Here is a 12,757-nt window from a genome sequence, read left to right on the forward strand (position 1 = left end):
TATTTCATTCACTCAGTCGAAGAATAAGTCGAGCAAACTAACAATGAAGTCTTCGATTGGAATCGCACTTCTGCTCCTCTTTGCTTCTAGTGAGTCGTCAACTTCTGGCAATTTATTAACTTGTAGATCAAAACCAGGGCTACATTTTTGTAGTTGATCATTTTTCGGTAGCTCCGCCCAATTTTAAGATATGCGCCTTTAAGGGAGCATAACTCGAAACTGGACAGATATTCCAAAAATTTGTAAACTGGAAAAAGGATAAAGTTTTCAGCGCAATCCGTGTCTAACGCTCAAGAATACTACCCCAATGAGCAAGAAAATTGCGATCACCTCAACGATATCAACGATGCAAGACTCCAATCCGCGAAAAAAACGGCAGTAGCAAACATGCATGCTTTGAGTTGGAATCGCACTCTAGAGAGTAAAGTTATAAAGATGAATTGCGACGAGTTGAAGATTCCCGGCCCCGACTATGCCGCTGTGGGCTTTGCCGCTATCGATGAGAATAATCCATCTAACTCGCTAACGTTCCATCCGCTTCAAACCCAGATGGGATGCGGAAACACAAAGTGCAATGACAAAATGGTATGTCTTCTGGGACCCAGGTGAGTTGTTTGGAGCAGTCTACTGAGTTCCGTTGGGTTTTCAGAATCACCGCATCTAAGGAATCAGATTACAAGCGTGGAGAACCTGGAACTCAATGCTCTAGTGGAAGTGGAGCCAGTGGATTGTGTGGAGATGGTGGTGTTTGTAATGGAAAAATTGTTTCATCTGTATTCATGTCATTGGCTTTCTTGTCTCTTGCTCTTACGATTATCATGGTTTAGATTTTGAATTGAATAAACGGTTTATGTTATTTAGTTTTCGACTTGCTAGGGTTTATCTCTAACTAGAACTGGCTCGTTTTAGAAATTTAACACACCGGAGATGGTTCTCATCAGCCACATTTTTCGTAGCTGCAGAATCTTTTCAAACGACTTGTACATTTGTCCCTATACTTGAACTCTTGGAAAGGCGGCCATTTTTGTAACATTTTGGGGGTTGAGAGTGAACTTCAGATAAAATTTTTTAACTGTTTTGATTGTTTCACATGATCTCAAACTTTTCAGAGCTATTTTCAATCAATTTCTGTCTCAACTGTGAGTGATCGTCGATTGGGTACACCTCTCACCCCGAATACTGAAGAATCGAAGACTTTTACGCGTCCTACCCAAAAAAAGGACAGTTTTGAGCAAAAAAGCTATTCAAAACCACAGATAATTCAACTGAACTGACTTATCTGACAACCCATTGACGCTTTGTTTCGCTGAAATATGAACTCTACATTTTGGTATGCAGAAGAGTTTGAGATCTTATCAGACTTATTCCACTCAATCAAAATCAAGAAATTTTACGTGAGTTCAATTTTTTTTATTAGAAAGGTCAATCTGATAAGATCTCCAAATATTTCGTATATAAGAAGAAGAATACAAGAAGAGAAGTCAGTTTTGAATATTCCATTCATTCAGTCGAAGACGATATCAAACATACCATCAATGAACGCTTCGATCGGAATTGCATTTCTTCTTCTCGTCGCTACTGGTGAGTCCCGTATTTTATCTTTAAAGTCGCGTAACTCACAAGTGGGCGGAGCTTTCGAAAAATTGTAAACTGGTAAAAGCGGAAAAAATTTCAGCGGAGTCCCTCTCTGACGCCGATCGATACAACATCGAAGGGCTGACAAAGCAAGAGCATGTCAACGTGGTCAACAAGGCCAGACTTGAAGCGGCGAAAGAACATAATATTGCAAACATGCACGAGGTCACTTGGGACACTGCTCTGGAGAGTAAAATTGATAAAATTGATACTTGCGATTATTCTCCCGGCCCTGACTATGCCGTTTTTGTATACCCTTACCACTCGTTAATGAGTATGCTCAAAGGTCAAACAAATGGAGGAGATCCTATGAGAGAGCCACACTTCCATCCGCTCCAAACCAAAATTGCATGCAGAACGGTAACGTGCACGAAGGCTGGGAGCCAAATGAATGGCATATGTCTTGTGGGACCCGAGTGAGTTTATTGGAGCATCGAGTTGTTACTAGCCAGAAAAATACAACATTTTCAGAAACTCCCCAGCTAAAGAGTCGGATATCAAGCATGGAGCACCTGGAAGTGAATGCACAGGTGGAAACGTAAAAAATTGGTTGTGTGTCAGTGGTGCTGGTATCAAGTCAACAGAATTAAAGGATGGCGAGGAAGCTGCTTCATCTGCATCCATGCCAATGACTCTCTTTTCTCTTGCTCTTGGCCTTATCATGGCATAGATTTTGAATTGAATAAAGGGTTCATTTGTGGATTATAGTTTACTTTGAGCATTTAGGCTTACAAAGGAAGTATTTGGAAACGCGGCTTTCAAACGATCTATAAATTTGGCTATAGTTACTTTAGACTACGTGGAGTTCATTTCTGCAGTCAAAACCGGCTAAATGTCTCAACGAGCCGAGTTGTGAGCTTTCAAACGTTTCATATTTTTCGAGAGCCACTTTTCATATGTGGCTCTCCCTCCTCGCCAAGTTTGAATAATTGTAACTTTGCGAAATGGCGTTTTCCCGTGAAATGAGTAAAATTTTTAGATTTCTCATGTCTTAATCTATCTATATACTAAAAATAAGATTATTAAGACGAAACACGGTCCTGTCAGCAGACACATCCGCAAAAAACGGCAAAAACTAAAAAATTCCCAAAAATCTTCAAGTTTTGAGCTTCTCCACTCGGTAATCGGAAATCGTACGGTTGCAAAACGTCCCAGTTGCATCATAGACAGTTTTGAGGCGTCGGAGTTGCGAAATGTCTTGTGACCTTTACACTACAGTAACTAAATTTACGTGTTCGAAAAAATTTCCTATTCCCAAAAATCGATATTTCAAATTCTTACGTGTCCCCTGACCTTCCCGCCGCCAACAAGACAAAATGACCTCCCCCTCTCTTATCAGTTTATCAGAACTAATCGATATTTTTGATATCAGATAAAAATTTCTTCCTAATCAGAATCATTTTACAACTGGTTCTTTCGGATTCGAAGTGAAGAAGTGATGTTGCCGAAAAACTATCCGAAACGTGAGTCCTAACGGGGGAAATCTGAAGGAAATCAATAAATTTTGAAATTTTCAGAAGTTACAAAACAAAATCAGCAACCAAATGGACAGGTAAGAACAATTTCTGTCAAAAATATGGCCATATTTGAAAGCGCGTACCGGTCTTTTAGGAAGTCCAATCAACACATTTTTTATATGAACGTGTAAATCAAAAATAGGGCTACATTTTTGCAGTTGACAACTTTTTGATAGCTCCGCCCACTTTTGAGATACACGCGCTCAAAGAAAGGCACCCTCTGAGGGGCGAGAGAGCGTGCGAAACGAGGAGGGCGTCTCGCTTCTCTGCGTCTCTCGCCGCCTAGTGTCGCTTGGGTTGTCATCTTTAAAGACGCGTATCTCAAAGGGGAAGAGAGGTAGAAAAAAGTTGTCAACTGCAAAAATGTAGCCCGATTTTTGATCTACACAGTCGTATTAAAATTGTTTTAGCTGGACGGTATACAAGATCGGTACGCACGGTCAAAGTAAGGCAATTTTTTGAAGGATTTTTGGCTTTTCTTTGATTTTTTGAGTCAGAAATGTCTGTTTTAACCGATTTTAGCCGATTTTTTTGGATTAAAAACGGAAAAAATCATTTTTTTGGTTTTTTCTTCGATTTAAGCCAATTTCAGTCACTTTTTTTTCTTTTTCCAGCCCATGGACACCCCGCCTCTTCCCGCTGTCACACCTCCCCACACGTCTACCAAACCTCGTAACAAACGCCGTAAGAACAACACGACAAGCGTGATGGGAACCATCGAAGAGTTCCCCAGTGAACAAGCACCACGGACTCAAATGCTACCGGTCACCCCGACCGCCACACCTCCACAATCTCCACCCCACAACTATTATAACCAGAAATGCAGTGCGGAGCTCCCCGCGAAGACAATGATGCTCCCGCCGACTGGGGCTCCGCCCACTCCAGTCGCTACTCAGCGAACTCAAATGCTTCCAGTCCAACTGTCACCTAAACCGTCTCGTGAATATTTTCCGTACAATCCGCCTGCTGGACCACCGCCATCGAACATTAATCAACCACCGCCCACAACTCCACCGCCACGTGGCCAATACCATCCACCCGCCAAAAATTTGAATCAGAATATGAATACATCGGTTGGCGCCGCTTTTCCGGTTGCACAACTTCCGGCGGTCACTGCTCCAACTCATGTCGGCGGCTATAAACAATCTGCAGAGTGCCCCGTTAAAAAATCGAAGGACAACGATAATCCTACTGTAGATGGTGCAGAGGTCTCGGATAGAAAGTTAGTTTTTAATTTAAGAAAAAAAACGGAACAGGTTGGGGTTTCTACGCAACCGACGCGGATCCAAAATTTTTGATCTAGGTACAGTAACCCGGATCCTAAACTTTGAATCTAGGTACAGTACCCCCGATCCTGAATTTTGGATCTTGGTACAGTACCCTTGATCCAGGATCCAAAATTTTCCGTTTTTTACAGTAACCCGATCCTGAATTTTAGATCGTGGTACAGTACCCGCGATCCTAGACCAAAAATGGAGAAAAACGAGTTTTAGAATTAAAATAGGGATTTTTGGACACCCGGACACACAGACAGACACCTCATCTGTGATTTGAGTGAAAAATTGTGATTTTGACTCAATTTTGGTGGTTTTCCAGTGAAAAATCGGGTTTTTTGAACTGAAATTTTCATTTTCAGCGATTTTTGCTCAATTTTCCACAAAAAACTCTGAAAATTGCGATTTTTAGACTTAAATGCGGATTTTGGACATCCGAGCATGCGAATAATCAGACAGACATCTTTTTTTTCATTTTTTCGGCTCAAAACTCCCATTTTTCATAATGATTGTGCTCTGAAAATTGGTCTGAAAATTTCATATTTTGGACATCCGGACATGCCGACCCACAGATAGACGTACTAACGGTTTTTCTGAATAGTTATAGCAATTACAAAGAAAAAACAAAAATGAAAAAACCGGGGGTGGACACGAACCCCGACCCCTCGGCGCACAGGTCGCCGCCCTAGACCACTCGGCCACGGGGGCGGGCCTCGTGGCGAGAACCGAGGGTGGTGATAAGTGTGGCGCGCGCCGGGAATTTTTCACTAAATGAAAAAGTCGCACTACCAGTATTTCAGCCGGAGAAAAGAGGTGATCAATGGATGGATTCGACAGGTGCTGACAGCTGGAATCGAGGGATTGAGGAAAGAATATAAGGAGATACCTAATGGAGTAAGCTGCGCCCCCTTAAAAATTTTCAGCTTCTTGCTTCTGATTTCCAGGGAACCATCGAACAGGCACAAGTGTTTCATAACAATCCCACCAGAAATCGATATGTTAACATACCGTGTTGTGATGCGACACGTGTCAAGTTGGATGGCGATCCCAACTTTTATATTCATGCGAATGTTGTTAGGTAAGTAGAAAAAGTGAAAAATGGAAAAAGTGCTCTTTTTTTTGAGAGCCCGTCATTTTGTTTAGTTTTGACCAAGCTTTACAATTTTTATATGACTGTGTAGAGCAAGTTTAGAGCTACATTTTTGTAGTTGACCACTTTTTGATAGACCCGCGGAGTTTTGAGATATAAGCCTTGAAAAATGGAAATCCCAAAACAAAATTTTAAAATTTGCTCGCGTTTGAGAACCCGTCATTTTGTCATTTTTTGGCCAAACGCCATAATTTTTATATGATTGTGTAGAACAAGTCTAAGGCTACATTTTTGTAGTTAACTACTTTTTGATAGCTCCACCCACTTTTGAGATATAAGCCTTGAAAAATGAAAATCCCAAAACAAAATTTTAAAATTTGGTCGACTTTGAGTGAATGCCACGTTACCAGTTTTTGTCGTAATTTAAAAATTTTAATATGGCTGTGTAGAACAAGTCTAGAACTACATTTTTGAAGTTGACAACTTTTTGATAGCTCTGCCCACTTTTGAGATATGCGCTTTTAAAGATAGTATTCTAGTTGACACAGGTAGCGAGGGAAAGGGGAGACGCAGAGAAGCGAGACGCCCTCCACGGTTTGCACGCTCTCTCGCCCTTCTAATCCGCGATTTTTGAGCGCTTGTATCTCAAAAGTGGGCGGAGCTATCAAAAAGTGATCAACTACAAAAATATAGTCCTGGTTGTGATCTACACAGTCACATTAAAATTCTAACAATCTGACAATTTCTAACAAAGTTACAAGCTGTCAAAGATGACCTAAACTTTCATTTTTAGCTCCGCCCAAAATCGTCGCTTCATCTGTGCACAAGCGCCACTCAACGGAACAGTCGAAGAATTCTGGAAGATGATTATATTCTCTGGTCTCGAGTACATCGTCATGCTTTGCGAATTCGTGGAGACCGGAAAACCGAAGAGTGCCGTCTATTTCCCGGCAAAAGTTGGAGCGTCGATGAAGGTCGGAAAGTTGTGTACAGTGACAAAGGTGGCCAGTGAGAGTGTGAGTTATATCAAGTGTTTAGAAGGTTCTAGAAATTTTGGGCGATTCTGCAAAAAAATGGTAAAAATTGGTGGTCTTCCACCTTTAAAGACGCATATCTCAAAAATGGGCGGAGCTATCGAAAAATGGTCGACTACAAAAATGGAGCCCTGGTTTTGATCTACAAGATGAAATAATCAAAAACAAAAAAAAACAAAAATTCACAAAAATTGACCCCAGGCGGGATCGAACCCTGGTACCCATTCTCATAGTTGTCCACCTTGACCAACAACTACTCAACCAAACTTGGTATTTGCTAAAAATGGGGTTTCCGACATGGAAAATTAGGTTTTGAATAGTTTCTAACATCAGAAATAGAATTTTCCGGTTATTTTGATGTAAAAATCACATTTTCGCGTTAAAAATAACTTTTTTGCGAATTTCCAACTTTCAAGGCGCATATCTCAAAAGTGGGCGGAGCTAGAGTAAAACCGTCAACTACAAAAATGTAGTCCCGTTTTTGATCTACATGAATACACATTTTTCAGCTCGACAAAACGCTCACCCTCTCCACACTGCGTATCACCAAAAAAGATAAGCAAGACGCGACGCTGACAGTGAAACACATCCATTGGCACAACTGGCCGGATCACGGAGTGCCGGATAACTTTATCTCACCGTTGCGTCTTTTGAATATTTGCAAGAATTGCACGTAAGTTAGCTATGAATCCTTCCTTAAACAAAAAATTTGAAACATTTTTTTAAAGTCAAAATCGGTCAACTTTGAGGGCGTTTTTCTACGCTGAAAACAAAAAATTTGGCTAAAATTTTTATATGACCATATAGAGCAAGTCTAGGGCTATAATTTAGTAGTTCAAAGTTTTTTGATAGGCCCGCCCATTTTTGAGATACGCGCCTTCAAAGTTGGTAGGTGAGGGAGAGGAGGGGGAGAGACGCAGAGAAGCGAGACGCCCTCCTCGTTTCGCACGCTCTCTCACCTCCTCACAGTGCCGCTAGGGTGTCTAACTTTGACTGCTTATATCTCAAAAGTGGGCGGAGCTAGAGAAAAACTGTTAACTAGAAAAATGTAGCCCTAGACTTGCTCTATCTGGTCATATAAAAAATTCTAACAAATTCTATGTTTTTAATATAGAAAATTGCTCTCAAAATTGACCGATTTTGACCAAAAAACAATGTTTCCAGAAAACCGATAGTCGTGCACTGCTCGGCGGGAGTCGGTCGTACCGGAACACTCGTGCTCATCTTCATCATCCTCGAATCGCTACGCCTCCCCGAGTTCTCCGGTGTGCCACGTCTTCTCGAGAAGCTTCGCGACGAGCGATTCAAGTCGATTCAGACGGAAATGCAATATATCTATGTTCATCGGTGTATTCTCGAGTATTTGGTGTACAAGAAGTATCAACACTCGAAAGATGACTATGCGAAGTTTGTGAAGGAGTACAGGGCGGCCGAGAAAAGTGCGACTTGAAAATAATTGTTTTTTTGGTGTTTATTGAGGTTTTGAAAATAAAAATTGAGGAATTTAGAAATTTTCTTTATATGAACAGTTTATATGAACAGATAGAGCAAGTCTAGAGCTACATTTTTGTAGTTGACCACTTTTCGATAGCTCCGCCCACTTTTGAGATATGCGCTTTTAAAGATTGGAGGGCGAGTGAGCGCGCGAAAAAAGAGGGCGTCTCGTTTCTCTGCGTCTCTCCCAATCCTCTCCCCCTCCCAGCGACTTGGAGTTACTATCTTTAAAGGCGCATATCTCAAAAGTGGGCGGACCTATCAATAAGTTGTCAACTACAAAAATGTAGCCCTAGACTTGTTCTATCTGCCTGTATAAAATATTTTTCAAAAATTTGCATGTGTAACTTTGAAAGGTCGCTTGAAAATCCAGAAAGTGATTTTTACTGAAAACCCATGTTTCTTCTAATTTTTTTTTGCAATGTGTAAAATTTCTGTTTAAAATGTCTGTTCCCTTTATTATAATACATACTTATACTTTATCATTCAAAAAATTGGAGACCAAATTAAAATCCGCATCCAACACCTGCAGGGTGTCATTCGATAGTGAGCATATCGAGTGGCATGGCAACGTCTCGTCGATTACTGTAGATTTGGTATTGATAGACCAGATGACTAGACGTGTGTGATTGGAGAAGATGAAGTAGGGACCGCATCTGGAAACAATTTTGAATATTTGAGCAAGGGAAAAGAGGAAAACGAGCGCGGCAGATTTTTTTTACACAGGTTATAACAAAATAAAGTCAAAATCGAACCTAAAAGTATTTATATGACCAAGTAGATCAAAACCTGGGCTACATTCTTGAAGTTGACAACTTTTTGCTAGCTCCGCCCACTTTTGAGATATGCGTCTTTAAAGTTGAAAAAGTCATTTTTAACGCCAAAATGTGAGTTTTACATCAAAATAAACGGAAAATTTTATTTCTGACGTTGAAAACTATTTAAAACCCAATTTTCCTTTCCGGAAATCACATTCTTAGCAAAAAACCAAATTTGGCTGAGTGGTTGTTGGTCAAGGTGCACCACTGGGTGTTTCGATCTTGCGGTAATTTTTTTAATGTTTGGTTTTTTATTGTTTTTTATTTATTTTATCTTGTAGATCAAAACCAGCGCTACATCTTTGTAGTTGACAGTTTTTTTCTAGCTCCGCCCACTTTTGAGATACGCGTCTTTAAAGACACCCCGTTCTGAAGTTGCTATCTTTAAAGGCGCATATCTCAAAAGTGGGCGGAGCTACTAAAAAGTTTTCAATTACAAAAATGTGTAAAATTTTTCGTAGATAATTTTCATAGTTGACAACTTTTTTCTAGCTCCTCCCACGTTTGAGGTACACCCCGCAGCACCTACCTAACAGCCAACGCTGCAACAAACGGAATTTCATCGACCAGGCCTTCCGTATTGAAAACCGCCGCATTACTTGTATGATATACGACTGCAATAAACGGAGTCTCAAATAATATTTTATTGATTGAAGTAGCCGTTTGACTGAGTGGTTTCGAGTCCAAAGTAGGCAGAGTGAGTAGGTAGAGACCACCGGTTTCAGTGGCCACACACACTTCGTCACCGCTTCTGAAGAAGGAAGAATTGGCTGCGTAGCGACTTTGATACAGAGTGTGCACAACAACTCACATCTGCATACTAACAACTGCTACCGGTTTATTGGAAGTACTCGATTTTCGGATCTTTCTCGACAGGTCTGAAACTGTCAACCGTACTCCTGAGATCTTTTCCAGCCCCGCATTTTCAATTTTCCATAAAATTATGTTTCCGTCGTCAGATCCTGATAGCAAACCATGTCGGGAGAGCTCGAGGGACGTCACTGCGCCATCGGTGACCTAAAAAACGATCAACTTTGAGAGCTCGTCCTGGCGCAAGGAAAAAGTCAAACATAGAGTTTTTAATATCACCCTGTAGATCAAATCTAGGGCAACATTTTTGTAGTTGACAACTTTTTGATAGCTCCGCCCACTTTTGAGATACACGCGCTCAAAGATAGGTCCCAGGGAGGGCGAGAGAGCGTGCGAAACGAGGAGGGCGTCTCGCTTCTCTGCGTCTCTCCACTCTCTCGCTGCCCAGTGTCGCTTGGGTTGTCATCTTTAAAAGCGCGTATCTCGAAGGGGAAGAGAGGTAGAAGAAAGTTGTTAACTGCAAAAATGTAGCCCTATTTTTGATCTACAAAATGAATGTAATTTTGAAATGCTGGGTCATAATCTGACGCAGTTCTAAGTTTTCAAAGTTGAGCACTTTTTTTTGATTTTTCTTTGATGTTATGAGTCAGAAATGTCTGCTTTAGCCGATTTCAACCGATTTTTTTGGATTAGTAACGGAAAAAAATCAATTTTTCAGCATTTTTTGGTTTTTCTTTGAGCCTATTTCAGTCATTTCTTTCTCATTTTTTCAGCCCATGGACGCCCCGCCTCCCGCCGTCCAAGGAGGGCGAGAGAGGGAGACGAGCGTGAGAGACGCAGAGAAGCGAGACGCACTCCTCGTTCCTCACGCTCTCTCTCCCTCCTAGGTACCTATCTTTGAGCGCGTGTTTCTCAAAAGTGGGCGGAGCTATCAAAAAGTTGTCAACTACAAAAATGGACATGTAGACTTGCTTAATTCAACCATATAAAAATTTTTAGTGTTTTCGTAATAAGTTGCTAAGATACAAAACGTTAAAGTTAGTCAAGTTTTTCTACAATTTGTTTAATGCTAAAATTTTTGTGTGCTCACTCACCTTTGCCTGAAAAAGCACTTTATCCATTGTGCACATTGAGATATTGCCAGAAATGTCACCAAGAAGAAATTGGGTCGATGAGTAAAACACTGCAGAAATCGCGCAGACGGGAAGGGGTAAGGAGGTGGACTGGAACATTTCAATTTTAATCAAAATCAAATTTTTTCGAAACAAATTGAGTAGTAATCGCGCTCTAATTACACTTTTTCTTCAGTAGAGAGACGGAGACTACGAGACGCTCTCGCTGTCTGCGTCTCTCGTCTCTCGTCTCAATTACCGTTTGGGTCACTGTAACTTTTAATTTGGCGTAACTCGCTTCAACTCGGTCATAGACAAAATCTAACAACTGATTCAGAATCCTTACGTTTTCAGCTTTTCAACCATGTTACAAAAAACAAAATTTGTGAAATCTATACACTAGAAAGTTGGCTTGACAATTTTGGTCACTGTAACTTTTTATCTGGAAATTCCTAAAATTTGAGGTTTTGTAACTCTCTTCAGATTGGTCCTGGTCAACATTTAAAAACAGATTCGAAATCCTCACGTCGTAAGCTTTTTAACGATACCAGAAAATCACAAATTTTCAAAAACGTTATCTTAGAAACGTGGCTTGACAATTTTGGTCACTGTAACGTTTTGTCTGGAAATTTCTATAATTTGAGGCCTTGTAACTTACTTCAACTCGGTCGTATCCAAAATTTGAAAAAATATTCAGAAATCTCACGCCTTCAGCTTTACAACTGTACAAAAATCTTTTTAATACGTCAAAATTATCCTGTTGAAACATGGCTCAAAAAAAGTATTTTTTACAATGACAATTTTGGTAAATTTTGGTCATTGTAACATACTATACTATAATCTTGGTCATTATAACTTGAATTTGGTCACTATGACCAAAAATAGATTACTGCAATTAAATCCAGGTAATTATAAGCTAATTAACTCACCACAGCCGACGAGCAGAGCAGAGCCCGTGCCTGATGTGAGCAAAACGTTTCATGTGACAAGCCGCCAAACAGGATGAGCGTTTTTCGTGCGGAATTCGATATCATCAATATGATATTCTCGTTTCGAGTCTGAAAAATGTACTCCGTATCATTTTGAGTCGCTACGCAGCGGTTTATGTACCTCGACATGATATTTCTGTACAGTTTCCAACGAGACTTTGTCAAATTTGTGGAATTCTAACAAGCGGTCATAATTGACCTTTGAATCGTCTCGAATGAAGTCATAGATATGATTTAGGACCTGAAGTAAAAATATTTTTAGAACGCGTCGCGTGTCGCGTCGCGGTCGCCACTCACCTCCTTACTTATCCTCACATCCTTCCGCCCTTCTCCTTGTCCCATGTCCTCCATCGAATCCGTTTGAATCTCTTTGTTCACTTGAAAATCGGCTGTACACTCGACGTCTTTTTTATTCGTCTCCGTTGTCTGCGTCTCCGTGGTTTTGTATGATATTTGCCGAGTTTCGTCATCAATTGGTTTACGCCATTTCACGTGAAATAGCGTTACGTCTTCCATGGCTGGAAATCTTATTGGCTGTGTAGATCAAAATCAGGACTACATTTTTGTAGTTCGCACCTTTTTGATAGCTACGCCCACTTTTCAGATATGCGCCTTTAAAGAGAGGTACCTCGTTTCACTGCACCCTCTTTAAAGACGTTTTTGTTAAATGAGGGCGGAGCTATCAAAAAATACCGAATTTTTGCTAAGAATGTGATTTCCGACATGGAAAATTAGGTTTTTTAGTAGTTTTTAACGTCAGAAATACAATTTTCCGGTTATTTTGATGTAAAAATCACATTTTGGCGTTAAAAATGACTTATTAATCTTTAAAGGCGCATATCTCAAAAGTGGGCGGAGCTATCAAAAAGATCTCAACTATGAAAGTGTAGCACTACTTTTGATCTACAAGACCAAATAAATTAAAAACAGAAAAAATAAAAAATTCACAAAAATTGGCCCCAAGCGGGATCGAACCCTGGTATC

General features: G+C 40.4%; 3 protein-coding genes across 3 annotated transcripts; 2 read left to right on the forward strand and 1 right to left on the reverse strand.

The window, feature by feature from the left end:
• Positions 1 to 43: 43 nt before the first annotated feature.
• On the forward strand, positions 44 to 2,305 carry GCK72_003207 (uncharacterized protein; the record flags this gene model as incomplete). The annotated part of the gene is made up of 6 exons (XM_053723882.1): positions 44 to 89; positions 272 to 605; positions 650 to 821; positions 1,509 to 1,581; positions 1,676 to 2,051; positions 2,107 to 2,305. 6 exons carry the CDS (start codon positions 44 to 46, stop codon positions 2,303 to 2,305), a joined length of 1,200 nt encoding a protein of 399 aa, XP_053592527.1.
• Positions 2,306 to 3,769: 1,464 nt separating this feature from the next.
• Positions 3,770 to 8,000, forward strand: GCK72_003208 (uncharacterized protein; the record flags this gene model as incomplete). Its single annotated transcript, XM_053723883.1, has 6 exons — positions 3,770 to 4,374; positions 5,227 to 5,320; positions 5,371 to 5,504; positions 6,310 to 6,532; positions 7,060 to 7,223; positions 7,715 to 8,000. The coding sequence occupies 6 exons, from the start codon at positions 3,770 to 3,772 to the stop codon at positions 7,998 to 8,000; spliced, it is 1,506 nt and encodes a 501-aa protein (XP_053592528.1).
• Positions 8,001 to 8,516: 516 nt separating this feature from the next.
• Positions 8,517 to 12,289, reverse strand: GCK72_003209 (uncharacterized protein; the record flags this gene model as incomplete). Its single annotated transcript, XM_003092830.2, has 7 exons — positions 8,517 to 8,700; positions 9,392 to 9,613; positions 9,674 to 9,879; positions 10,767 to 10,895; positions 11,714 to 11,842; positions 11,895 to 12,014; positions 12,071 to 12,289. The coding sequence occupies 7 exons, from the start codon at positions 12,287 to 12,289 to the stop codon at positions 8,517 to 8,519; spliced, it is 1,209 nt and encodes a 402-aa protein (XP_003092878.2).
• Positions 12,290 to 12,757: the final 468 nt, after the last annotated feature.

Source organism: Caenorhabditis remanei, chromosome I (assembly GCF_010183535.1).
Source record: "Caenorhabditis remanei strain PX506 chromosome I, whole genome shotgun sequence".
Classification (NCBI taxonomy): Eukaryota; Metazoa; Nematoda; class Chromadorea; order Rhabditida; family Rhabditidae; genus Caenorhabditis; species Caenorhabditis remanei.